Source organism: Pelophylax lessonae, assembly GCF_965119305.1.
Source record: "Pelophylax lessonae genome assembly, chromosome: 6".
Taxonomy (NCBI): domain Eukaryota; kingdom Metazoa; phylum Chordata; class Amphibia; order Anura; family Ranidae; genus Pelophylax; species Pelophylax lessonae.
The window spans coordinates 118,175,991-118,202,585 of NC_138773.1; the positions used below are offsets into that span (position 1 = coordinate 118,175,991).

The 26,595-nt window shown below is 46.3% G+C and overlaps 1 protein-coding gene across 4 annotated transcripts in view; it reads left to right on the forward strand.

Moving 5' to 3' along the window:
* SMG1 (SMG1 nonsense mediated mRNA decay associated PI3K related kinase) overlaps positions 1 to 25,089 on the forward strand; it is a 795,166-nt gene extending 770,077 nt beyond the window's left edge. For all 4 annotated transcript variants that reach the window (XM_082260927.1, XM_082260924.1, XM_082260925.1 and 1 more), the window contains exon 63: positions 24,034 to 25,089. In XM_082260927.1, the coding sequence (XP_082117053.1) occupies positions 24,034 to 24,111 (78 nt within the window). In that variant the 3' untranslated portion in view covers positions 24,112 to 25,089. The remainder of the gene's footprint in view (positions 1 to 24,033) is intronic.
* Positions 25,090 to 26,595: the final 1,506 nt, after the last annotated feature.

Genomic DNA, 26,595 nt, shown 5'->3' on the forward strand with positions numbered 1-26,595 from the left:
GGCGCAAATATATGAATTATTGTATTGACTTGTAGATCAACACATTACGGATCTACAATTTTCCACGGTTTTAATACCATAGTTTATAAGTCCATAAAAAGTGCAGAAGCCAGTAAATTGCAATCTCTGGTTATCAACCGTGCAGAAGTGACCTGATGACGCTCTACGCGTTTCTTCAGAATGACGTCAGCAGGAGCTTTACATTGGTTTATCAAATACTTAAGGGTCTCATGCAATAGGATTTTGCCTAGACACACCCAGAGTTCTTTCCAAGGCAGGAAGGTGGCAAAGACTACCCTCACTCTGAATGTTCCTGCCAGAAGGGGCACTCTATGGGGGTGTCCTCTGAGGATAGGTGGCAGAATTGTGACATCTTTCCTCCCCTGTGGCACTGGCATATTTTTGGTCAAGTTTCTCCATCTTGGGACTCCCCTTGAGAGAGTGCAGAAACTGATTTCTTTTGTGTCCTTTCCCCTTTTGACCGCAATATACAGAGTGAGGATAGCCTTTACTATGTATGGCCACCTTCATAGGCACCTCTGCATTTTTAAGATCCTCCCGACATGCAACAAGTGTGGTGGTTAACACGTTATTCACTAGCCCGGTTTGCCTTGAGTGTTCCAACTTCCTTGGCCTCTGTGTCTGCCCCCAAGACCCGATGAGCACCGCCAACATAATGCCTGCAAGATGATTTAATATAATATACATGTCTAATCGCCCTATCTTTTAGAGGCAGAGTCCACCACGAAATGCATCAATATTTGGATCTGAAATCTACATCCTAATGGAAATTCACATATATATACATTGTATACGGACTGATGGGTCTTCATTTATGGTCTATGGTGGGGCTAAACCTGTATCATCCCAAAAAATGTTTAAAAGCATATGTTGTTAAATTTAATGAAGTGAATAAACTAGTATTTTAAATATAATTTATCTGCCTTGTGCCTGTAAAAGCCCAGAATGTTTTTGAGAAACATGTTCCTTTTTTTCATACCACCATTCATTATGCAATTTTTTTTCTTTCGTTTGTATTTTGTAATATGTTTGGTGTTTCATTTGTTAGCTGTACAGATTTATCTCTGATAACCCAGCTCATAAATTGGCTTTTGTATTTCACTAGCAAACAGTTCTTGGGTCACTGCAAGGATAATACATTTAAATTCAGCCTAAGAATTTGATTAGGGCCCCTGGTGGGTATAGTTGGCTTGTAATGATTCTCTCCATTGAAACATCTTCATGCATCTTGTTGCCTGTGCTGATCATTTATGGTCCGTTTTAACTGTAAGGGCAAGAGACATAATAGATTTTCGCAGAACCTCTTCACACTCAGCATACCTTTACCCCCAAAATGATATATTACATTGCAAACTGTATCCTTGCAGTGGGTCCCCAGCAACTCACCCCCTGCACCCTCCAGCTCCAAAAAAAGGCCTAAAGCTGATTTTCATGTTTTATTTCACTTTAAATATTTCATTTTAAACAAGCTGGTCCAAACAAACGGTTTCCTTCACTAAGTGCTGCAGCAGCTCTAAGGGCCAGTTCACACCATAGAATGCAGTCTGGAAGCTTTTTATCTTTTGTTCATCAACGGACACGGTGCTCCATAAATCATAACTACTGGATTATATTGCTTCCTCCAGGAGTAGGACTAGGCAGAACAAAAAACACCTTGCTACACCCATGGGCCGTCCTCAGCTTGGTATATAACCCCCATCTCTGCTCTAGGTAATCAGTTTTAATTTGTCTAGTCAAGAGTTAAGGACCTTGGCTCCCGGCTGGGATATCTGGTCCTAGCAATTTTTTTCTCCTTCCTTACATCTTTTTTTATCATACATCATGGGACACAGAGCCGGTAATAATGACTATATGGTTTAAACGCTACCTTTAGGTGATTGTACACTGACAACCAATAGACAGGAAGTTCCTCCCATATAACCCCTTCCATACAGGAAGCACCTAATTTTTTTTGCCAGTGTCTTGAAGGTGGTGGTCATGGTTTTTAAAGCTCTTCAATCTTAAATGATGTCCCAGTAGGGGGTGTTTTGATCTGATCCATTCGGATGGCTAAGCGCTAAGTGGATGGTACCCGAGCCTTGGCTAAGAAGACCTGAGGTTTTGTCTGTAATGTGACCCATCTGGGCACTGGACCCTGATAAATGGAACCCTGGTTATTATCCCAAGGAGTTTGCCAACAGGGTGCTCTACAGGTCCAAGGGTGTGGATCCCATGAAAAAGGGGGCTCCAGTCCTGGAAGGCCTGATTTACAAAGCCCACCGTGATGGGTGAAGTTTGGGTTCTGTAAAGGACCCTGCGGCGGGATTGAGAAGTCTGTTCCTTTTTTCCCTTTCTATTTAAAAATTGAAAAAAAAAGTTTGCATTGAAGGAATTTCACATTTTCTCTCCTAGGCCGTAGTACCGTGTTTTGGCCACTAGATGTTCGGCAGAAATGTACTGTTCCTGTGTACCTTCTGTGTCTGGACTCTCCCATCAGCTTGGCTCTGTTCTCCATATATCTCTATGGGCGCACACAGATGACGTCATGGGCGTGCACATGGATAGCCTCTCACTCTTCTAAGCGGTGCTGCTTGCTGGATGTGACTGTTTCTCTGCTAAGCTGAGCTGCTGTCCGGAACATATGGGACGCAGAGCAGGTTGCAGTTTTTGTTTAGGCGTGTGAATTTGGAGGCTTGGGCATGGTTACACAGTTCTCAGAAACTTGAAGGAGTGGTGAACAGGTGGGTCTTGTCCACAGTGGCACGGGGCTACATGATAGAGTTCCGAGAGTTTCCTCCTCAGTTTCTGGGTTCAAATGTCCCTGTTTGCCCAGTAAAAAGGAAGTCATTGTTCCAGGCCCTGGAACATTTGTTGGTGCAGGGCAGGATTATGGAGGTTCCAACCAGCAAAAGGTTCACAGGTTTTTACTCAAATCTTTTTACAGTGCCAAATCCAAATGGCGAAGTAAGATCCATTCTAGATCTCAAAGCCCTGAACCAGTATCTGACCATACAGTCTTTTTGCATGGAATCAATCCGCTCTGTGGTTGCCTTTCTAGGAAGAGGAGATTTTCTGGCTTCCATAGATATTAAGGATGCATACCTCCATGTACCAATTTTCAGGCTCCCATCAGAGGTTTTCGCGTTTTGCAGTCAGACAGTCCCATTTTCAGTTTGTGGCTCTGCTGTTCGGTCTGGTCACAGCTCCCCGGGTGTTTACAAAAGTCTTGGCCCCGGTGTTGGCTTTTCTAAGGTCTCGGGGGATCTCAGTAATGTGTTATCTAGATCAGTGGTCCTCCACTCCGGTCCTCGGGGCCCACTAACAGGCCAGATTTTAAGTATTACCTTCGGGAGATGCAGACTAGAATACTGCAATCACTGAGCAGCAAATGAGATCACCTGTGATGTAGTTTAGTTATCTTGCAAACCTGCCTTGTTAGTGGGACCCGAGGACAGGAGTTGAGGACCACTGATCTGGATGACCTGCTGATCAAGAATTGGTCAGGACCAGGTCTAAGACAGGATGTTTCCCGGACTGTCCAGTTCTTAGAAAATCTGGGTTGGGTTGTAAACTTAGAAAAGTCGGCCTTAAGGCCTGTTCAAATTCTGGGATATATATGGGTCTGATTCTCAATACTGCTCAGGCAAAGATTTTACTGCCATCAAAAATGGTTCTGGCCTTGAAGGGGTCTGGTGCAGTTGGTAAGAGGGAAAACGTTTCCCTCTATACGGCTGTGTATGAGACTGCTAGGCAAGATGGTGTCCTCATTTGAAGCAGTCCCTTTTGCACAATTCCACTCCAGACTGTTCCAGAACAGTATTCTGTCTGCTTGGAACGAAAAACTCAGAGCTCTGGATTCCCCCTATGTTTTTCCCCAAGGGTAAGACAGGATCTGACCTGGCGGCTGGTCCTCAGCAACCTAAGCAAGGGGAAGACTTTTCTGCCTGTGACCTGGAAGGCAGTAACCACAGACGCCAGCCTTGTGGGCTGGGGAGCGGTCCTGGAGGAAATCTCTATCTAGGGTAGGTGGTCTCGGGTAGAAAATATTTTTTAACCATTAACATCTTGGAGGTTCGGGCAGCCCGTTTGGCACTGGTTTCTTGGAGGACCAGACTGCGGATGTGTCCTGTTAGAATTCAGTCCAACAACGTGACTGTGGTGGCTTATATCAACCATCAGGGGGAAACCAGAAGTCAATCAGTGCAGGAGGGTGTGAACCACATCCTGTCTTGGGCAGAGAGTCATGGTCAATGTCTGTCAGCAGTTTTCATCCCAGGGTGAACAACTGGTAGGCAGACTTTCTATGTCGCAAGCAGTTGTTTTCAGGGGAGTGGTCCTGGCATCCTGAGGTCTTTCAACTGACCTGCCAACGTTGGGGTACTCCCGATGTAGATTTATTGGTGTTAGGGTTCAACAACCAGCTCGATAAGTTTGTTTCCAGAACCAGGGATCCGATCACGACCAGGATGGAAGCCTTTTGATTCCTTGGTTTCGGTTTAACCTGATCTATGCGTTCCCTCCGGTCCAGCTTTTGCCATGTCTGTGAAGCCGGTGATCTTAGTGGCGGAAATCGAAAAATTAGTAGTGGAGGAGCAATGGTTGCTTCCATGTTGTCAACACCTGCTGAATTTGACGGTTTGGCTATTGAGACCAGAATTTTAAAGAGATCTACACTAACCATTGGGTTATGCTGCCCCCTACAGGAGTAGGACTTTAGGCAGGAAAAATCTTTTTCATGCCTATGGGGCAGTCCCTGGGAGTATACAGCCACTCACTCTGCTAGAGAAATTCAGTTTTTTTTGCCTAGACAGGAGTAAGGACCTAGTTCCCTGCTGGGATTTTGGTTCTAGCGTGTTTTTTATGTAAAAAGGGAACCTTTTGTCTAAATTTTATTTTTTAGCTAGTTATTTTCCTGAGAGAACTACAATCAACCATCGGACTGGGCGTTGGACTGGATATTCTAGATCCTTATGGTCTCCCAGTCTGGCCAGCAAGTGTGTGCAGGTCGCAGCTCCACACTAGGCCTCGCCCCGACATAGCCCCTTTGGATGGGTGCTGGCCTGCGAGTAAAACACCTCGCCGGGATGCACACGACCTGGTTTGGCTTGAGGCGCAGCATATACCTTGGCCGTCAACACACCCACCCCTGGTGGATAGGTGGTTTGTCCGGAGTGGCGCCCACCTGAATATCGTCAGTATGGTGAGTAGTGTCTGAGCTCTGAGGGCTCTGAGGAAGAGGCGCATGCCTTGAAACGTGTCATCCTAATAGGACAAGGGACATTCGTATGGACTACTCTTGATACTCAAGATTTTGAGTCCGATGTGATTGATTTATACCTTTGCTTGTGAGTAGCCATTTTTATTTTTTAACAATAAAGCCCATATTGAGGATAATGCGCTAGGTCGATGCGCCTTTCTTTGTGTTTCTTGTTTGTGGTGAGTAGTGTCCCCTTATATCTCTTGCGGTCTCTGGGTGGATGTGGGCCCCTCCCTAGGGCGGTCGGACCCTCAAGTTACCCCCCATGTCCCCCTCCTTGTATGTGGGGTCCCTAGGGACCATTGACCATCCAAGGCTCCCCCCCGCAGGCCATCCTCCCACTATTTCATAGGGGGTCCCTACCAAAGCAGTCGGGTACAGTGCAGGGGCTGTAGCAGGCGATGGAGGCCTTCGGGGGGGGGGGGGTGCTGGAGCGCCGTTTTTTTATGTGAAATCTACAAGCATCTATGCCGGATCTGCTGTGCAGATGTTCTGGGCCTTCCTGGTGCATCTTTGGTGGGATGGTGAGTCTGAGGGTCTCTCTCTGCTGGGGGTCTCTGTGTGTTCTGCCTGACCTCTTCGAGGCGATATAACGCGGTGGGACGTTTTAAAAAATAAACTTTTTTTTTCCCAGCTATCCATAGATGCACTATTGGCGGTCTTGGAATCCTTTGTGTCACGGGTGGATGTGGCCTGTAAAGGACGGGGTGCCAAAAAACGATTGGAGCTACTCTTTTGACTTTTCAAGGTGATCGCCTTTTTGGGGCTTCCCTTGATGACATTATCAAAGGTCTTACAGGGGTTAAGAGTACTTTTCTCCCACAGGCTAACAAGGGTAGGGACCCTCGTCTTAGACAGGGCCTCTCCTTTTCAGCACATGAAAAGTTTTTTTTCACCCCTTAGGGATGAGTGATAAAGGATCAAAGGCCTTCAGGGCCTCCTCGGGTGGCTCCAAGCGACCCTGGTCTGGAAATCAGAAATCTGATTTCTCCAGTCCTGCGGTTAAGGCCCCTTTGGCCTTAAGTTGCGCCCTCACCCGTATCTGGGGTGGGGGGACGTGCTTGCCAGTTCCTGGACCTGTGGTTAACCCGGATACGAGACAAGTGAGTTCACAAGGTAATACGGTCCAGTTACAAGATACGTTTTTCCCCTTCCAAAGTGCAACTGTCCCCCGGATCGCTTACAGGCTCTCTTTGGGGCGGTACAGGACCTGTTACAACAAGGGGTAATAGTTCCGTTCTCGGAATGTTTTCAGGGCTTTTTCTCAAACCTGTTTACGGTTCCCAGGAAGGAGCACTAGGTGCGTCCTATTCTGGACCTGAAGGCAATGAATTGCTTTGTGCAAGTTCAAAAATTCAAGATGGAATCCGTTTGCACAGTGGTGGCTTCCCTACCCCAGGGGGATTTCATGGCCTCCATAGACATCAAAGATGCCTACCTTCACATCCCAGTACGTGCAGGACACCAACGGCTTCTGCGTTTTGCCAATAGAGAGGATCACTATCAGTTTGTGGCATTACCCTTTAGTCTCACCTCTGCTCCTCGGGTCTTCATAAAGGTGTTGGCTCCAGTCCTGGCTTTATTACGCCAGCGCGGATATAGGTCCTGGGTTACCTGGACTATCTGCTCTGTGTGGAGTCTCCCACTGCGCTGGTGACAAACTTAGAGATAACCATGAAAACTCGGGTGGATTCTGAATCTCCAGAAGTCATCCCTGGTTCCTTCCATGAGACTGGACTACCTGGGCCTCGTCCTCAGCCAGGGTGTTTCTTCCTCTGGACAAACTTCAACAACTCTGGTCTGCGATTCAGCTATTGCTGTATAGCAAATGGTCGTCCCTTCAGATTTGTATGCGAGTTTTGGGACTGATGGTGTCGTCCTTTGAGGCGGTACCTTACGCTCATTTTCACTTGAGAATACTCCAGTAGGAATTTCTTTTTAAATAGAACAAAGATCCAAGTTTTCTGGACAATCGGATCCAGTTGTGCCAGGTGACCAGGGGGTCCCTGTTATGGTGGCTTCGGTCCCCAACGCTCAAACAAGAAAAATCTTTTCTTCCCATTTAATGGATAAATGTTTTGGAGCAGAGAGCGATCAGGCTTTCCTTAGTCCACTGGACGGAGCACCTTTGGGGCTGTCCAGTGCGCATTTAATCGGAAAATGCCACAACTGTTGCTTATGTCAATCACCAAGAGGGCACCAGGAGTGTCCTTACGGCCTTAGTGGCGAGCATCCTTCGATGGGCGGAACACTTTGTTCCAGCTCTCTCCGCTGTTCACATTCCTGGAGTGGAAAATTGGTAGGCGGATTACCTCAGTCGGCAGACCTTGGCTCCAGGGGAATGGTCTCTCCATCCGGAGGTGTTCCAGCAGCTGTGCCTTCGTTGGGGCACTCCAGACGTAGATCTGTTGGCGTTTCGGAGCAACCGGAAAGTGCAGAAGTTTGTGGCCCACTCTCGGGACCCTCTGGCAGATACCACAGACGAGCTGGTGGCTCCGTGGGGTCAGTATTGGCTGCTGTATGCTTTTCCTCCGCTCGAGTTACTGCCAAAACTTCTTTGAGTTTCGGTAATCCTTGTGGCTCCAGAATGGCCTCGCCGGGCTTGGTACGCCGACCTTGTCAGGCTAGTCGCAAACGTTCTTTGGAGACTTCCTCTCAGGGGAGGATTTGCTGTCTCAAGGACCAATTGGGGTTGATCCAAATTTGTGGCCTTGAGTACTATCAAGGGTCAGGTTTCGGCCTTGGCAATTACCAGGGAATGGGTGGCCATTAGCCGACATTTGGCTCCTCCGGTGCGACCTCCATTGAAACCTTGGGATCTTAATTTGGTGCTGTCGGTTCTCCAGAAACCTCCCTTTAAACATTTTTGGGAGCTTACCCTGTTTACTTTATCTCAGAATGTGGCCTTCTTGGTGGCTGTTACTTCTGCGCCGGGATGTTGGAACTGACAGCGTTGTCCTGTCGTTCTCCCTATCTGGTGTTTCATAGGGATAAAGTGGTACTTCGCCCGGATCTGTCCTTCCTTCCGAAGGTGGTTTTCAGTTTCCATTTAAATGAGGACATTGTGTTACCCTCCTTGTGTCCTAAGCCTAAACATCCTAATGAATTTGCATTGCATACTTTGGATGTGGTTTGGGCAATCAGGGTGTACTTGGCAACTACTGAGTCTTTTCGAAGGTCGGATTTGCTCTTTGTTCTCACGGATGGACTAAAGAAAGGGCTGCCTGCGTCTGCTGCGACTATTTCCAGATGGATCAGACAGAAGGTTGTGCAGGCTTATTCAATTAAGGGTCAGGTTCTACCTTTCCCAGTTACGGCGCACTCTACTCGGGGGCTTAGTGCCATCAGGCCAATCATTGTGATTAAGGTTTGCAAGGCGGCTACCTGGTCGTCTGTTCATACTTGCACATAGTTTTAATAGGTGGATGTGCTGGCATCTGCAGATGCTTCCTTTGGTCGCAAAGTTTTGCATGCTGCTGTTTTTAGTCTCCCTTGAGGGTGTTTAAAGCGGAGTTCCACCCTGAAAATTTCTTTTTACCTAAAAATACCCCCGGACAGTCAGGGCTAGTGCATTTAAGCAACGATAGCCTCTGAACTGTCCACTGTTTCACTTAACTTTTAGAAGAAATACTTACCTTGAAAATGTCTTGTCCAGCGCTGCCATCTCAGGTGTGGGCAGCTGAAGCTGGAGCGTCCTCTTCGGTGTCGTTGGAGTCCCAGAATGCCCTGCACCGGCCGTGCTTGTCACTTCCAGGGCAGGCATGTCATCCCTGCACAGCTTCTGGGCATGCCCAGAAGCTGTTCAGCAGGGAATGACACGCCTCCCCCGGAAGTGACGGGCACGGCCGGTGCAGGCGCATTGACTCCTGGGATCGATTGCGCTCATCTCCCAGGAGTCAATGCGAGGAGGGAGTGACGGCGTGGACTGTGTCCGCAGAGGGAGGACGAGGAAGGAAGGTAAGTATATTTTCATTAAAAAACAAGGTAAGTGAAAAAAAAAATGTAATTATACAATTCTTTTTCAGGGTCATCTAAGCTAGTGGACGGTGAAAAAATCATTTTTAGGGTGGAACTCCGCTTTAATGTTTTTTCAGGTGGGTCTCATCTTGTTGATCTGATGGAGTCCTATGTTGCCTGGTTGGCTGTGGTTCAGCCTTGGGGAATTATTTTCTCCTGTTCCCACCCTCAATGTTTTATGGCACTGATTTGGGACGTCCCTACTATTGTGAACCGAAGATTGCGTCCGTCAATGAACGATAGAGAAAAAGGGATTTTTGTCTTACCGTAAAATCCTTTTCTCTGAAGTTCATTGACGGACGCATTACCCGCCCCTCTATTTTTGAGTTGGGTTGGTATTATTTTCTCTGACACTGCTTTGATACAAAACTGACATCCTATAGCAGGGAGAGAGGGTATGGGGACTGCCCATAGGCATAGTCAGAACTTTTTTCTGCCTAGTGTCTTACTCATGTAGGGGGCAGCGTAACCCTACTGCTATTGAGAACAAAAGACTGCGTCCATCAATAAACTTCAGAGAAAAGGATTTTACGGTAAGGCAAAAATCCTATTTTTCTTGTAGATCAGCTGTACAAGGCTTGGCAGACATTTTTTAGTAGTTTCCCATTAAAATGCATAGGGCGGCCATTTTGTTGTGGTGTCCCCATTGAAATGCATAGGGTGGTAATTTTCTCAGAACTCGAGAATGCTGTACAGCAGTGAGTGGCAAGGTTCTAACACGGATGCTTTCCCAGATACTTCCTCTTCCTTTGAGGATCGTTTTCTGCACACTTCAGGCCGGCTCTGCTCTCCCTAATATCGGGTGGTATTGAGTCTATTGGGGTCCCTCTAGGTCGCTCTCTCACTCTGCTATATTGCAGTTTAGTGTGCTGGAACTTGTAGTACTGCTGGTGCAGCGGTGTGGGGCCATTTTTTTTTTTTTTTGCAGGATTCTTAAAGTGACACTGTGCTGTCCCCAGGTGAACATGGAGTCCCAGAAGCAAGTATCACCTACTGATCCCCTCCTTGGTGTTGTGGGGACCTATGGGTCGCAACCCTTGTCTGCCTTAAAGGCGGTTTTGGAAACCCTGGTGTCAAAAGTTGATATGGTCCTAAAAAAGAGGATGAGTAAAAAGCGCCCACACCTGCCTCATCTGTATCTTCAGATTCTGAGTTTGATATGGCCGCCACAGACGCGAGCCACCCTGAGGGATCTGTGCCATCGCATCTGATGGCGAGGATGAAATATCCTCATCTGCAGCCGCACGGGATGATGGAGGCATATATAGTGTCAGTTCAGGAAAATCAAAAAATGGCGGATGATTCTACAGCATCAGGGACACAGGTGTCCTTTGGAACACGCAAATCCCCGAAGCCGGGCAAGGTTTTCCCTCGTCCAGAACTTTTTGCAAAATTGTCACTGAACAGTGGGGGGCCTTAAACACATGTTAGTGGTGCCGAAGCACTTTGAGACACTACCCCATTATGGACGCTGTAGTCAATAAAGGGACCGTTCCACCGAAGGTGGACTATCCGGTCTCCACACTGAACAAATCTACTGTGGTCCTGGTGGAGGAGTCTCCGGTCTTTAAAGATCCTGTTGATAGAAGAATTGAGACTCTGTCGCGCCACTTACATGTGATAGCGGGCTCAATACTTAGACCGGTCTTCCCTATCACTCTGGTGTCCCAGACCATAACCGAATGGGCAAAGTTACTAAAAAGTGATTTGGAAGCCGAAGAGCTTCCCCTGGGCCTTGAGCTAACGGACCAAATGGTCCAAGCCTTACTATTTATATGTGATACGTCTTTAGATGCAGCCCCCCTTGCTGCTAGAGTTTCTGCGGTAGGGGTAACCATTAGACGCATGATGTGGCTAAAAGGCTGTTCTGTTTACCAGGCTTCTAAAAAGGCTCTGTCAGATTTCCCCTTTACAGTGGACTGCCGAATTTGGTCTGCGTTGGATGAACTTATCAAAGGGCTTAGCGGTGGAAAGAGTACTCTGCTAAGGACAAGTCTCCGCGTCACAGACGGGGCTTTTATTTTTCAGCACACAGGCGGCCCTGTCGTGCCTCCGGCACACAGGAGAATGGATCTAAGCCTTTTATATCATCTGGGGGTTCCAAGAAGACATGGTCGAGTTAGCCGAGAGCAGGTCCCTCCAGATCTGCAGACAAGTCCCCTTCTGCATGAAGGGGCGCCCTCACCCATAACTGGGGTTGGGGGATGTCTTTGTTTCTTTCTGGAACCATGGACCTCCTTGATTAAGGACAAATGGGTCCACAAACTCATTAAGGACAAATGGGTCCACAAACTCATCTGAACGGGTTACAAGATCGAATTCAGGACTCGACCGTCGGACAGATTCTTCCCGTCCAATCTACGCCTATCTCTAGATCAGTAAAGGGATCTACAAGAGGCGGTACAAGATCTGCTGTCGCAGGGGGTAATTGTGTCAGTTCCCTCATGGGAACGCTTTCAGTGGTTCTATTTAAACCTGTTCACTGTTCCCAGGAAATAAGACAAAATGCGTCCAATCCTGGACCTCAAGGCTGTGAACCGCTATTTGCGGGTACAGAAGTTTTGAATAGTGTCCATTCGCACGGTTGTGGCGTCCCTACACAAAGGGGACTTTTTGGCCTCTATCGATATCAATGACACATATCTACACATCCCTATCCCTGGACACCAGTGTTTTCTTTGCTTCGCTGTAGGAGAGGAGCATTATCAATTTGTGGCATTACCCTTTGGTCTCGCCTCCGCTCCCAGGGTCTTCACCAAAGTGTTGGGTCTGGTATTGGCATTACTGCGACAGCGGTGGATTGCGGTACTGGGGTACCTGGACTATCTCCTCTTAAGAGCAGACTCCCATTCAATCCTGTTGGGTGACTTGTCAATCACTGTATAGACTCTGCAAGAGTTCGGTTGGAACATCAATTTAAAAAAATCTGCTCTGTCAGTCCCATCTTCCAAATTGGATTATCTGGGACTGACTTTGGACTCAGCGAGGGTGTTTTTCCCTCTGGAAAAGCTGCAAAAATTGCAGAGGGTGATTCACTTGCTAGTATCCAGCAATCTGTCCTCTCTGCAGGCTTGCATGCGAGCACTAGACCTGATGGTGTCGACCTCTGAGGCGAATTTCTCTCTGCAAAGAGAAATTCTTGTCAAGTGGAACAAGGATCCAAAATCTTTGGACAATCTGATTTTCAGCTGAGACAAAACACAAGAAGTGCTCTACTATGCTGGCTCCGTTCCATGGCTCTGCGTCAGGCCAAGTCCCTTCCTTCCCTTGTATTAGACCATGGTAACCACGGATGGCAGCCTGCCCAGTTGGGGTGGAGTGCTTGGAAAGATGTGTGTCCAGGGGATCTGGACTCTTGAGTCAAGACTACCGATCAATATTCTGGAACTCCGAGCGATTAAAGCTTTGCTTGAGTCACTGGAAAAATCGTCTGCAAGATGTCCAGTTTGGATTCAGGCAGACAATGCCACGGCCGTGGCTTGAGTCAATCATTGAGGGGGCACCAAGAGTGTCCTGGTGGCCCGGCAGATGGCCAAGATGCTAAAATGGGCAGAAAACTTTGTTCCAGCACTATCCTCTGTGCATATCCCCGAAGGCAGGCGGATTACTTTAGTAGTCAGGTGTTGGATCAGTGGGATTGGTCCTTTCGCCCGGAGGTGTTTCACTTGCTGGGTGTCCGGTGGGGGGATACCCAATGTGGACCTGTTGGCCTCTCGGCTCAACAAGAAGATACAGAGGTTTGTAGCCAGGTCTCGATATCCTCTGGCCGACGCCACAGACGCACTGGTGGCTCCTTGGGATCAGTATTGGCTGATCTATGCATTTCCTCCGCTAAAACGTCTGCTGATGCTTCTGCACAGAATAGAGGTGGAAGGGATTCCAGTCATTCTTGTGGCTCCAGACTGACCTTGCCGGTCTTGGTACACCAATCTGGTAAGGTTGGTCGACGATGTTCCTTGGAGACTTCCTCTCAGGGAAGATCTGCTGTCTCAAGGGCCGACATTCCATCCTGCTTTACAGTCGCTGGCTTTAACGACGTGGCTGTTGAAAGCCAGGTATTGAAAGATAGGGGTCTTTCTGACTTCCTACACTGTTGAAGGCTAGAAAATCTACCTCTAGGAAGATTTATCATCATACAGGGAAAATGTACATCGCATGGTGTGAATCGATTAAGGTGTATCCACGCTCATTTTCAGTGGCTAGGATAATTGCTTTCCTCCAAAGAGTGGTTGAGCAGCGGTTGGCCTTGGGTACTATTAAAGGCCAGGTGTCAGCCTTGGCAGTGTTTTTTCAACATCCTTTAGCTACGCATTCTTTGATTCGCACCTTAATCCAGGGAGTTTGCAACGGTCCCCATTACCTCCATGGGCTCTTAACTTGGGACTGTCAGTCCTTCAGAAACCTCCCTTTGAAAACATTAGGGAGATTCCTCTGTTTACACTGTCACAAAAGGTAGCCTTTTTGATGGCTATTACCTCTGCGCGCAGAGGGTCTGAATTGGCGGCGCTGTCCTGCCATTCATCTTATCTGGTGGTCCACAAAGATAAAGCGGTACTTTGACCTAATCAGTCGTTTCTTCCTAAGGTGGTCTCTGATTTCCATTTTGAATGAAGACATTGTGCTGCCTTCTTTGTCCTAAGCCCAAGCATCCTAAAGAAATTGCTTTGCATCCCTTGGATGTGGTTCAGGAACTTGGGGTTTACTTGGCAGTTACTGAGTCTCTGAGGAAATCAGACTCTATTTTTGTCCTCGCGGAAGGACCTCGGAAGGGATTGGCTGCGTCTGCTGCGACCATATCCAGATGGATCAGGCAGACGGTAGTACAGGCTTACAGTGGGGATCGAAAGTTTGGGCCCCCCAGGTAAAAATTTGTATTAATGTGCATAAAGAAGCCAAGGAAAGATGGGAAAAATCTCCAAAAGGCATCAAATTACAGATTAGACATTCTTATAATATGTCAACAAAAGTTAGATTTTATTTCCTTCATTGACACTTTCAAAATTACAGAAAACAAAAAAATGGCGTCTGCAAAAGTTTGGGCACCCAAATTTAGCATGCACTGCCAGTGTCATGGATTGTTCTCAATCATCGTCTGGGAAGACCAGGTAATGTCAATCTCAAAGGTTTTAAATGCCCAGACTCATCTGACCTTGCCCCAACAATCAGCACCATGGGATCTTCTAAGCAGTTGTCTAGAAAACCGAAACTGAAAATAGTTAACGCTCACAAAGCTGGAGAAGGCTATAAGAAGATAGCAAAGTGTTTTCAGATATCAATATCCTCTGTTCGGACAATATAGACAAGCCTGATGCATTTTGGAAACAAGTTCTGTGGACCGATGAGGTTAAAATTGAACTTTTTGGCCGGAATGAGCAAAGGTACGTTTGGAGAAGAAGTGGCACAGAATTTAATGAAAATAACCTCTGTCCAACTGTTAAGCATGGGGGTGGATCAATCATGCTTTGGGGTTGTATTGCAGCCAGTGGCACAGGGAACATCTCAGTAGTAGAAGGAAAAATGAATTCAATAAAATTTCAGCAAATTTTGGATGGTAACTTGATGCCATCTGTGAAAAAGCTGAGGTTAAAGAGAGGATGGCTTCTACGAATGGATAATGATCCTAAACACACCTCGAAATCCACGGGTGATAACATCAAGAGGCGTAAACTGAAGGTTTTGCCATGGCCTTCACAATCTCCTGACCTCAACATAATTGAAAATCTATGGATCGACCTTAAAAGAGCAGTGCGTGACAGACAGCCCAGAAATCTCAAAGAACTGGAAGACTTTTGTAAGGAAGAATGGGCAAAGATACTTCAAACAAGAATTGAAAGACTCTTGGCTGGCTACAAAAAGCGTTTACAAGCTCTGATACTTGCCACAGGGGGCAGTACAAGATATTAACTCTGCAGGGTGCCCAAACTTTTGCAGATGCCATTTTTTTGTTTTCTGTTATTTTGAAAATGATGGAAATAAAATCTAACTTTTGTTGACATGTAAGAATGTCTAATCTGTAATTTGATGCCTTTTGGAGATTTTTTTCCGTCTTTCCTTGGCTTTTTATGCACATTAATACAAATTTTTACCTGGGGTGCCCAAACTTTCGATCCCCACTGTATTCACTTAAGGGTCAGGTTCCACCTTTCCCTGTGAAGGCGCATTCTACTAGGTCGCTGAGTGCTTCTTGGACTTTTTTCGTCATCGGGTGTCAGTAATACAAGTTTGCAAGGTGGCAAGATGGTCGTCTGTACACACGTTCACAAAATTCTACAAAGTAGATGTGTTGGCATCCTCGGATGCTTCTTTTGGCTGCAAGGTTTTGCAGGCTGCTGTTTAAAAGATTCTAAAAAGAGTTTAAAATGTATTCTCTTTGAGGGTGTTTGTTGTTTCTAGGTGAGCTCCAGTTGTTCCTGGTTGAGCTCCATGTTAGATGGTTGGGTAGGTTTAGTCTTTGGGAATTACGTTCTTTTCTGCGTTGTTTTCCCACCGCTCATGCTAATACTGCTTCGGGACGTCCCAATGGTTAAGAATATGGAGCTGCGTCTGTCAATGAACAATAGAGAAAACTGGATTTTTGACTTACCGTAAAATCCTTTTCTCTGAAGTTCATTGACAGGCGCAGCACCCGCCCCTATATATATATATATATATATATATATATATAATATATAAAAAAAAAACCCAACTCATATATATATATAATATATATATATATGAGTTGGGTTTTTTTTTTCTTCTGACACTGCTTGCAACAAAATGAAATGCCTATAGCAGAGTGAGTGGGTGTATACCCATAGGCGTGGTAAAGACTTTTCTTGCCTAGTGTCCTGGTCCTGTAGGGGGCAACATAACCCAATGGTTAAGAAGAATATGGAGCTGCGTCTGTCAATGAACTTCAGAGAAAAGGATTTTAAGGGAAGTCAAAAATCCATTATTTTTTCTCGGGAGATCTACAATCAACTGCTGGGCAATGGGCTGGTAATCTAGATCCAGTGGTCCCCCCAGCCCCGCCAACGTTTGCGTTTAGTCTGCAGCTACGCACTAGTTCGGCCGCTACATAGCCTCACAGACAGAGGCTGGTCCACGTGTTAAATGTCTCACAGAGTCACATACATTCAGACTTGGGTCTGATGCGCAGTAGTCCCTTGGCCAACAGTTCCCCTACTTCGGTGGCGAGGATTCTGTCTGAAGCGTTACCCGCCCCATGGAAGGGTAAGTACAGTCCCCCCTCTCCCCTTTTGGCGGTTTTTTTTTTTGGGTGGACGGGGGTAACCTCCAGGAACTGTCGGACCTACCTGCAGGTTCCCTGTTCCCATCCTTAAAAATCCCTCAGTAAGCTGGGCTTCCCCCTATTTCTTTCCCTCGTCTGGACCTTGAGTCTAGTGGGGGTCCCAGGGCAGAGGATGCATTGGAGATCCCTGGGGTCTCCCCGATATCCCCACTCTGTAAGGGTCCTGGGATAGTGTTTCCTGCCCTGATAGTATGGAGGGGTCCCAGTGTAGGAGACCCCTAGGTGCATGCCCCACTCTTTGCAGTGTGGGTATAGTGCAGGGGGGTCCCAGTGCAGAGTGTGCAGCGGAGTCTCCTCTAAAGTGTGTCCTACCTTCAGGAGGGGGTCCCCTTGCAGAGGGTGCAGCATTGCAGAGGACACGGGAGATCCTGGCAGCATGCTGTAGCTAATGTCAGCCATGTTTCCTTAGTCTGGCTGGTCTCTGGTTGGCGGCCATGTTTGTGTAGCCCGATGATGTCACGGGGGCCATTTTCCCTAAGTCCGGGAGACGCTGGAGACGACCGAAGCCTCATGGGGATGCCGAAGCTCCTCCTTTTCATCTTCCTCCTCAGTTTCCTCTTCCTGTGCCCGGGACATATGAATAGGGATGGCGTCCATGGTGATGCTGGGTCTAAATTTTCGGCGCTCCTCTGATCGGTAGGGTAAGTCCTTGGAGGTCCCTGTTATCTCTCTCTCTGCTGATAGGTATGCCAAAAAGATCATTTTTGTACTGCAAGGTCTTCCTTTCCTTATGGAGCCTTAGAGTCACATATCCCCCACTGATCCCCTCATGGAGGTGGCAGGTGCCTCGGAACCACAGCTTCTCATGGTTGCACTGACGGCGGTCCTGCAGTCCTTCATGTCACTGGTGGAAGTGGTGTGTGGGCAAACGCCCAGGAGAAAGTGTCAACCGCCTTTCCCTTCTCAGTCGGTCTCATCTGATTCTGAGCCTGTTGCCGCCGTGGACGCGGCCTGTCCAGAAGGGCTTAATATCACACCCTCAGATCCATCCAGTAGTAAGGATTATTCCTCCATTGTCGCAGCAGCAAATTAAAAAGTGATTGTAGGCGCACTTATTACTGCAGTTCGTGAGACTTTAAAAATAGAGGATGCGGCTGATGTAGCCACGGACTTGGCTGCTGTTTGGTACGCATAAATCACCTCGCAATCCAAAGGTGCTTCCTTATGTGCCTTATTTTGACAGCTTTTCCTGTAAGGAATGGGAACAACCAAAATTACCCTTTGTGGTCCCCAAACATTTTGCTGTATGTTACTGTTTTGAGGAGTCACTTTTAAAAAAGAAAAAGTGGACTAGTCCACCAGTGGTGGACCCTCCTGTTTTCAGGTTGAACAAAGCTACCATGATCCCAGTAGAGGAATTTCTGTCCTTGAAGGACCCGGCTGACAGGAAAGAGGAGGCTGTGGCACGCAGTATGCTTACTATGGCTGGTTCGTCATTGTGGCCAGTCTTTGCCTCAGCCCTGGTGTCTCAAACCCCAACTGAATGGGCCAAGCTTTTGGGCCAGGGCCTGGGGGGTGAGCAGGTCCTTGCTGCTTATGTTGATTTAGTGGACCAGTTGGTCCATGGGCTGCAGTTTTTGTGATGCAGCTTTGGATACAGCTCCTGTGCTGTCCAAACTTTCTGTTTCAGCGGTGGTGATTAGGCACGTGCTGTGGCCTAAGAATTGGACCACAGACCAAGCCTCTAAGAGAGCTCACATTCATCTGCCCTTTCAAGGCGATCGTCTTTCTGGGGCTACCCTGGATGACATCATTAAGGGTATCACGGGGAGGGGAAGAGTACCTTCCTGCCATAGTCTAGGAAAGGGAAGGAGTGACGGGGGCCCTCCTCCTCAGCACATAGAAAATTATTTTGTGTTTCTGGGACGGAGAATAAAGGAAATAGATCTTTCAAATCTTCTGGAAATTCTAAGCATCCTTGGTTTGGTAAGCCTAGAGATAGCTTCTCCAGACCCGCAGACAAGACCCCTTCAGCATGAAGGTCTGCCCTCACCCATTATTGGGGTGGGGGGACATCTTTGCTGGTTTCTGGCCTCGTGGACCTCCTTCATGAGCGTCAAGGGGATCCACCAAATGATTCTTTTGGAGGTACCCAGAAAGGGGGACAAAGCTTGTCCTTTTCAGGTTTTTTAGGTCCTAAATCTCCTTGTGCGGGTTTAATTCCTGCAAAGGTTCAGGTGATGTCCGAACTACCTAAGGTCCCCCCTATCCCTGTCTAGGGAATTGATTTACCTAGCTCTGATTCTAATTCTGACCAGGGTGGTCCTTCCTCTGGACAAACTTCAGGAACCACAGGCCGTGAGTCACTGGCTGCTCTCTCCCATTTTGCATACAGGTTCTGAGTCTGGTGGTATCCACCTTCAAGACAGTTCTGTTTTCACAGTCCTACATGCAGCTCCTTTAGCAGGTTGGACTCCACAGGAGGATACCGGGGTTCGTGGCAAGATCACGGTTTCCTCTGGCAGACGCCGCAGGTGTCCAAGGGCCACGGGTAAAGCAGTATCATCCTCAGATTAGGCTTCTTTCGCAATTCCTGTGTGGAATCAAGGACAAGGATCTTCCAATCAGTCTGGTGGCCATTAACGTCCCTTGGGGGCTTCCTCTCAGAGAAGACCAGTTGTCCCAAGGGCTGATCTACCATCCTTCTTTAGTCGTTGGTTTTAATGGCTCAGCTAGTGAAAGCCAGGTACAAAGCGATAAAGGTCTTTCTGGATCAGTGATCCCTACTATGGTGAAGGCGAGGAAGTCCTCTTCCAGCAAGATATATCATTGTACGTGAAAAATGTACATTTCTTGGTGTGAGTCGATTGGCGCTTATCTTCAATCCTTTTCTTTTGCTCGGATCTTAACCTTTCTTCAACAGGGCGTTGATCAGAAGTTGGCCTTGAGTACCATCAAGGGCCAGGTGTCTACCCTGGGAATCTTCTTTCAGCGACCCCTAGCCACGCACTCTTTAGTTCGTACCTTCATTCAGGGGGGTCAGCATGTGGCTCCACCTGTATGGTCTCTTTTGCCGCCATGGGACTTAAATTTAGTACTTTCGGTTCTCCCGAAACCTCTTTTTGAGAATATTCGGGAGATTCCCTGGCCTACTTTATCCCAGAAGTTGACATTCTTGGTGGCTATTACCTTGGCCTGCAGGGTATCAGAATTAGCGACATTGTCCTGTCCCAGCCCCTATTTAGTTGTTCATAGGGATAAAGTGGTTCTTCCTTATCCATCATTCCTGCCCAAAGTTGTCTCTGACTTCCATTTGAATGAGGACATTGTGTTGCCTTCCTTGTGTTCCAAGCCAGCTCATCCCAAGGAATTTTCTTTGCATACCTTGGATTTGGTTCATGCGATTTGGGTGTATCTGGCAGCTACTGAGTCCCTTCGGAGGTCAGACTTGCTTTTTGTGGTTACGGACGGACCAAGAAAAGCGCTGGCTGCATCTTCGGCTACCATCTCCAGATGGATCAGACAGACGGTGACTTGGGTCTATTCCATTAAAGGTCCGGTTCCACCTTTCCCTGTCACGGTGCATTCTACTCGCTGAGTGCTTCTTGGGCCTTGCGTCATCAGGCATCAATATCGCAAAATTGCAGGGCATCCACTTGGTCATTGGTGCTTACCTTCACAAAATTCTATAAGGCAGGCCCGGACTGGGACAAAAAATAGGCCCGGGCATTTTGGACTGAGCAGCCCATTTTACAGCCAAAATTACAAAAAATTTCAACCGTTTTTTTCTATGTCTTTTAGTTACAGTATATTTGGCTGGCTTCAGTAATTGTAAGCCCTGTACGATTTAACCACTTGCCGACCACGCAATAGCCGAATGCCGACTACAGCCTGGCCTATATGTCGTCCTCCCATGATTGCGCCCACCGCACACCCACTGTGGCGTGCGGGTACCACGCTTTGTGATCACTGTGTCCTCTGGACACAGCTGATCACAGGTCGAGATAAAGAGCCAATCAGCAGCTCTTTACCATATGATCAACATTTCCCACCGCTGCTGCCAATCAGAGCCCACCAGTGCCTCCTCATCAGTGTCACCTATCAGTGCTCATAGGTGCTGCCAATCAGTGCTCATCAGTGCCTCCTCATCAGTGTTACCTATCAGTGCTGCCTATCAGTGCCCATTGGTGCCTCATCAGTGTAATCTATCAGTGCCCCCTACCAGTGCATCTATCAGTGCAGCCTCATCAATGCCGTCTCATCAGTGCCAATCATTGAAGGAGAAAATCTACCTGTTTGCAAAATGTTATAACTATGAAAAGGTTTTTTTTTTGTTTTTCAAAAGGTTTAGTCTTTTTTAGTTTATTTTGCAAAAAATAAAAAACCCAGTGGCGATTAAAAACCACCAAAGGAAAGCTCTTTTTGTGTGAAAATAATAACAAATGTCATATGGGTACAGTGTTGCATGACTGTGCAATTGTCATTCAAAGTGTGACAGCGCTGAAAGCTGAGAATTGGCCTGGGCAGAAAGGGGGTAAAAGTACCCGGTAGACAAGTGATTGACAGGTCAGTGGCAGCTGCAGCAGCTATCTGTGGCTATCCTCTCTGCCAGCGATTACCTGCTGGATGCACTTTGTGCGCAATCTGCAGGTAATCACTGGCAGAGCGGATAGCCACAGATAGCTGCCGCTGCCACTGACCTGTCATTAAAGCGTACAGGGCTTGATGGGCAGCAGATTTCTGCTTCTGTCATTTGCACTGGTGCTATTTACCAGTACAAATTTTGTCTAAGTCAGGCCAGTGCAAGATAGACTGTGATTGGTCAGTTCGGGTTACTTTGCATAAAGTCAACAGACATAGGATTGGTGCAGTAACCCATAGTAACCAATCAGAACTTGTCACACATGTGACCAACCAGTAGTGACTTGTGATATAATTTGATGTTCTGGGTGACTGCATCTCCCGGTTGCAATCAGAGCTGGCTGACAGAATGGAAGCCCCATTTTATATGGACAGTCTATATACACCATTCACTGTGTCAAAGGAAGTGACAGTGCTGAGCCAGATGTTATCAGAAACAGTGCTTGCTGGCACTTGTAGTCCCAGCAAGCTTCAGGGGAGCCCCAGCATTCATACAATCCCAGGTCACAGCACTGCAGGAATGTCAGATAAGTTATAAGAGGAGTCTGTACAGCAGCAACGCAGCACCTACTTTCAAGGTGACGGGCAGGCCAATCTCCAAAAGCTCCCCCCTTCCTCTTCACTGCAACCACCTCAACTCCGATCCCACCATCAGCAATCCTAGATGCAGCTCTTTCCCCTCAGTCTGACTGACCTGTGCTCTGACACAGATCTTGTGTTTGCTGACGCCCCGCCCACCTCTACAGCCAAACAAGGAAAGCAGTAGGAGGAGACAGCCTGTGACCTGAGCGCTCCACTCCCACAATACTGAAACACAGTGGAGTGGGCGGAGCAGTGTGTGCAGGGCTGACTGATTCAGGGATTGAGTTGTCCACACAGCCTTATGCTGGCGCCTGCCCCTATTAGTAAATGCCACCTGGCGTCCCCGTAGCTGCAACGGGCCCACCGGAAAAGTGCCCGGTCTGCCCTATGGCCAGTCTGGGCCTGCTATAAGGTAGATACTTTGTCATCTGTGGATGCTTCTTTTGGCCACAAAGTTTTGCAGGCTGCTGTTTAACCGCTTGCCGACCGCCGCAAGTAAATTTACTGCGGCGGTCAGCCCCGGCCAGGCAGAGTGAGGTTAATTAACGTCACTAGCCTGGGAGGGTCTGGGGAGCGAGCGCGCGCCCGCGCGGTCACGGACCCCCCCCCCCCCCCGCGCGTGTGACCGGCGGACCCGATGTCCGCCGGTCACTCGGCGATCATCAGGGGAGAGGGAGAAAGTCAGGCGGCTTGTGTAAACGGTTCTACATAGTAGAACCGTGTGATCAGTGTTTTTACACCTCAAGCCACAGCCAATCACAGTAAGAATCACGCCCCTAGGGACACACACAGCCCCTCCCTCTCAAATAAAGTTAACCCCTTCACTACCAGTGTATTTTTACAGTAACAGTGCATATGTATAGCACTAATTACTGTAGAAATGTCAGTCAAGGGTCCGATCTGTCCACCACAATGTCGCAGTACCGCAAAAAAAATCGCAGATCGCCGCCATTACGCGTTAAAAAAAAAAACAAAAATGACAAAAATCTTTCCCTTTGTTAGTAAACGCAATAACTTTTGCGCAAACCAATCAAAATACGCTTTTTGGGATTTTTTTTTTTTTTTACCAAACATATGTAGCATAAAACAAATTGGCCGAAAATTTTAGAAAATTTTGATTTTTACTCTTTTTTTGGGGGAATTTCATATAAAAAAATGTGAAAAATATTGTTATTTTTGCAAAATTTACACTGTTTTTTTGTTTATAGCGAAAAAAGTAAAAAGCGCACAGGTGATCAAATACCACCAAAAGAAAGGTCTGTTTGTGGGAAAAAAAGGACGTCAAATTCGTTTAGGTACAGCGTCGCACGACCGCGCAATTGTCCGTTAAAGTCACGCAGTGCCGAATCGCAAAATACCCCCTGGTCGTTTAGCAGCCAAATCCTCCGGGGCTTAAGTGGTTAAGAGGGGCTGTTTTTCTTTAAACTTTTATTTCTGAGACAGGGCTCCTGTGTCCAGGTTAAGGCTCCTGTGTCCTGGTTAAGGGCACTTATGTTTAGCTTTGGGTTATTTTTCCCACCCCTCATTTTCTTTTTGGCACTGCTTTTGGACTTCTCAGTAGTTATGATTTATGGAGCGCTGTGTCCGTCAATGAACGAAAGAGAAAATAGGATTTTTGTACTTAACATGAAATCCATTTCTCTGAGTTCATTGACGGACACAGCACCTACCCCTCTATGGAGTTCTGATACTTCTAATATTGCTTGCTAATAAACTGATTACCTAGAGCAGAGAGGGGGGGGGGTTTTATACCAAGCTTAGGACAGCCCATGGGCGTAGCCAGGTGTTTTTTGTTCCGATTAATCCTACTCCTGGGGGAGGCAATAATAATCCAGTAGTTATGATTTGTGGAGCGCTGTGTCTGTCAAACTCAAAAAAATGGATTTTACGGTAAGTACAAAAATCTCTTTTTTTTGAATGCGTGTTTTTGATGCCTCCGGTGCAATTTCTTCACCTTAAATAAGGACGTGTGTTCCAGTGCATTTTTGGTGCATTCTGGTGTGTTTTTATAGCGTTGCAGATATGTGTTCCTTACCCACCCTCTATTTTTCTCTCTCTCTCAATCTCTCTCTCTCTCTCTTTTTTGTTCCTTTTCTTTCTTTTGTAATTTGAATGTCAGGTTGTTAATTTGGCTTTGTGTACATTCCAGAGTTGGTACATCTGTGCATGTGTGGCATCTACTGGTGACTTAAGTCTAGGCGGGTCAAAAATCATGGTGGAAGTGGGGCACAGGCTAGCATGTACCTTATGTGTTGATAACCCATACATTTTTATCACTTTTAACAATTTTGTTAACATTTATTAGGTGGATTTTGTGATTAAGGAGGCAACAAATCTAGATAACCTGGCTCAGCTGTATGAAGGTTGGACAGCTTGGGTGTGAACTAGAAGACGGCAGACCAGCCTGGTTCAGCACAGTCAGCAATCCACCAGAATCAGTCAAGTCTCAGGCATCCACAGCCGCGCCAAGGCCGGTGGTGATGTATACTGGGGCTTAATATGTGGTAATCTAGGAAATCCTGGTGCAGTGGGAACGGGAATCCCACAGGAATGCTGCACCCAGAGCAACGTTAAACACCAGTGGTCAGAAACCCCAAGGGCACAGAGTACAATGCTCACCGTCTGGGTAAAGTGATTGTCTTTCTGCTGTGGAAGATCTGACAGTACATCTGAGAAATTGCTGCAGAAAGAAATCGGCATCCTCCAGACCACATGGTGATCTAGAACTCTCTTCCATGTGACCCTGTCAACAATTGAAGAAATGCTAAACCCTGTTCGTTAAGGGGGGAACGCTGGGGCCATCAAGGATTTGCAGTGAAGAGGATGCTGTCCGTTTCTTGGGTTACTCTTGTTGCTTGGCAATGTTGCTGGTTGAGTTAGCCAGCTTAGCACAGAAGAGGCTAGGAGATGAAGCATGGCCTCTGAAAACTAGCTGAAAACAGCCAAAGAACAGAATTGTGAAGTTAGGTGGACTTCTGAAAAGAAGAAAAAAACCTTGTTTTCCATTCTTTTCTTCCCCCTCATTTCTTGTAGTTAAAGAATACCTGTTTATTTTTCACACTATGTTCAAACTAACACTTTTGTTTGGTAGCTGAGCATATATCCAGAGACACTTTTCAGAAGTATTTCATTCACTTAGTACCCAATGCAAAAAATATATCTTTCCTTTTTTGTGTTACCCATGCACAAATACATGAAGGATCAACCCAATACATTGAAATAAGCCCAGCAATGGTTCTGCTTCTCAAAAATCTACATGACCCACACATCCCAACATTTGTGTGTTTCCATACGCTTAACTGATGTGCGTACTCCTCCCCTCCTTTTTCTTTTTCTTTTTCTTTTTTTTAAATAGCATAGTCAAAGTAGTTAAGCTTGTCACTTGATGGCAGTTATAATAAAGTGAACTTCTGGTGGAGGTAGACTGCAGTGGTGTTTAATTTACAATTTGAATAAAAAATATTTGTTTTACACTTAAGCTTTTAATACCTCCATGCTTGGTTTTAACCCTTCTAATATTACCCGAGAAGTATGGCCTTCTGCCAGCTATACATTACTTTAATTTGTGAGGTCTTAAGACCTTGTGTTGCATATGTCCTATTGAAGAACTTAACTTTATTAACAGGTCAACATATTCTATTTTTGTAGTTCAGTTTGTGTACAGAACTTGGGTATTCTAGAATGGTAGAGGCAAGTGAAAGTGTAGAAGTGTTGCCTATAGTAACAGATCAGGTTCTTGTTTTCATTCAAAACCTGCACTAGAAAAATGACAGAATCAAGTTTCTGTGGGAAGAAAATCCACTTTCCTGCACTCTTTTCCATGTTTTTATATGACACAAGATAATCTCACAGCCTAAGTTTTTATTTGGTATTTCCTTCTGGATACGTTTTGTAGTATATTGCACACAGGTGTCCATGAGAACAGTGTTTTGCAGACATTCACATAAATATGTGATTCCTTTATTGTCCTTTAATTTGTTTTTTTTTTTTGTTTTTGTTTTTTTTTTCGTTTTTGTTGTCTGAATCTGATTTGGTGATGTTGAAACAGATCCATTCTAATTTTAAGTGATTCCTTGCAGTCATCCCTACTGGGTTTCTTTTTGTACCCCCTTTCCCCCCACTTGTATTGCCTACATATTTGTGACGTTTAAACTGTTGTTGGGTTTCATACAAGAGCACACATTGTCTGTTAAAAAGAATATCCATTCAACCAGCAGTCGCCATTAGGGAAAACCGTTTATACCAGCAATATTTTAGATAGTAAGCATTTTTTGTGTACCGTTAATCCTCCCTGCCACAGAGGTCTGCAGCACATTACTGTATTGTAACCAGTCCTCTTTGACGACAAGAGCATTACATCTGCTAATGGCAAACTTTTCTCCCAGTCTGAAGTATTAACAAATTCTAATATTTGCGGTTAGTGAAAATTTCAGTTTGTATAAGAATGACAGCCTTATTTGCTCTAGTTGGCTGGCTAAGAGTACTTAAACGCTGAGTAATGCATGCCTGTTTTGTGTACCAGCAGACACTGCTATACAGTTATGGTGATGGTAAGACTGTGTATGTCAGAATTCAATGTAATGGAATTTAACTTTATTCCCAAAAGTGAAAATCCTTTTGTGAGCTGTAGATAAAGTAAGGAAAACCTGCAATACTTTTAAGTTCTTCTGAGATGTTAGCGTTTAATGCACTTCAGACACCTGTAATATTACATTTCTGCTTTCAAGTACAAACCTCTATGAAGAATCAGATTCTTAATTGTTTAAATAAAATACTTACGATCAATGAATAATGTACTGATTTCTTTCTTTTTCCTTTAAAACACTGTTGTAAACACTGTGTAAATGTAGTTTAAAAGAAACAAAAT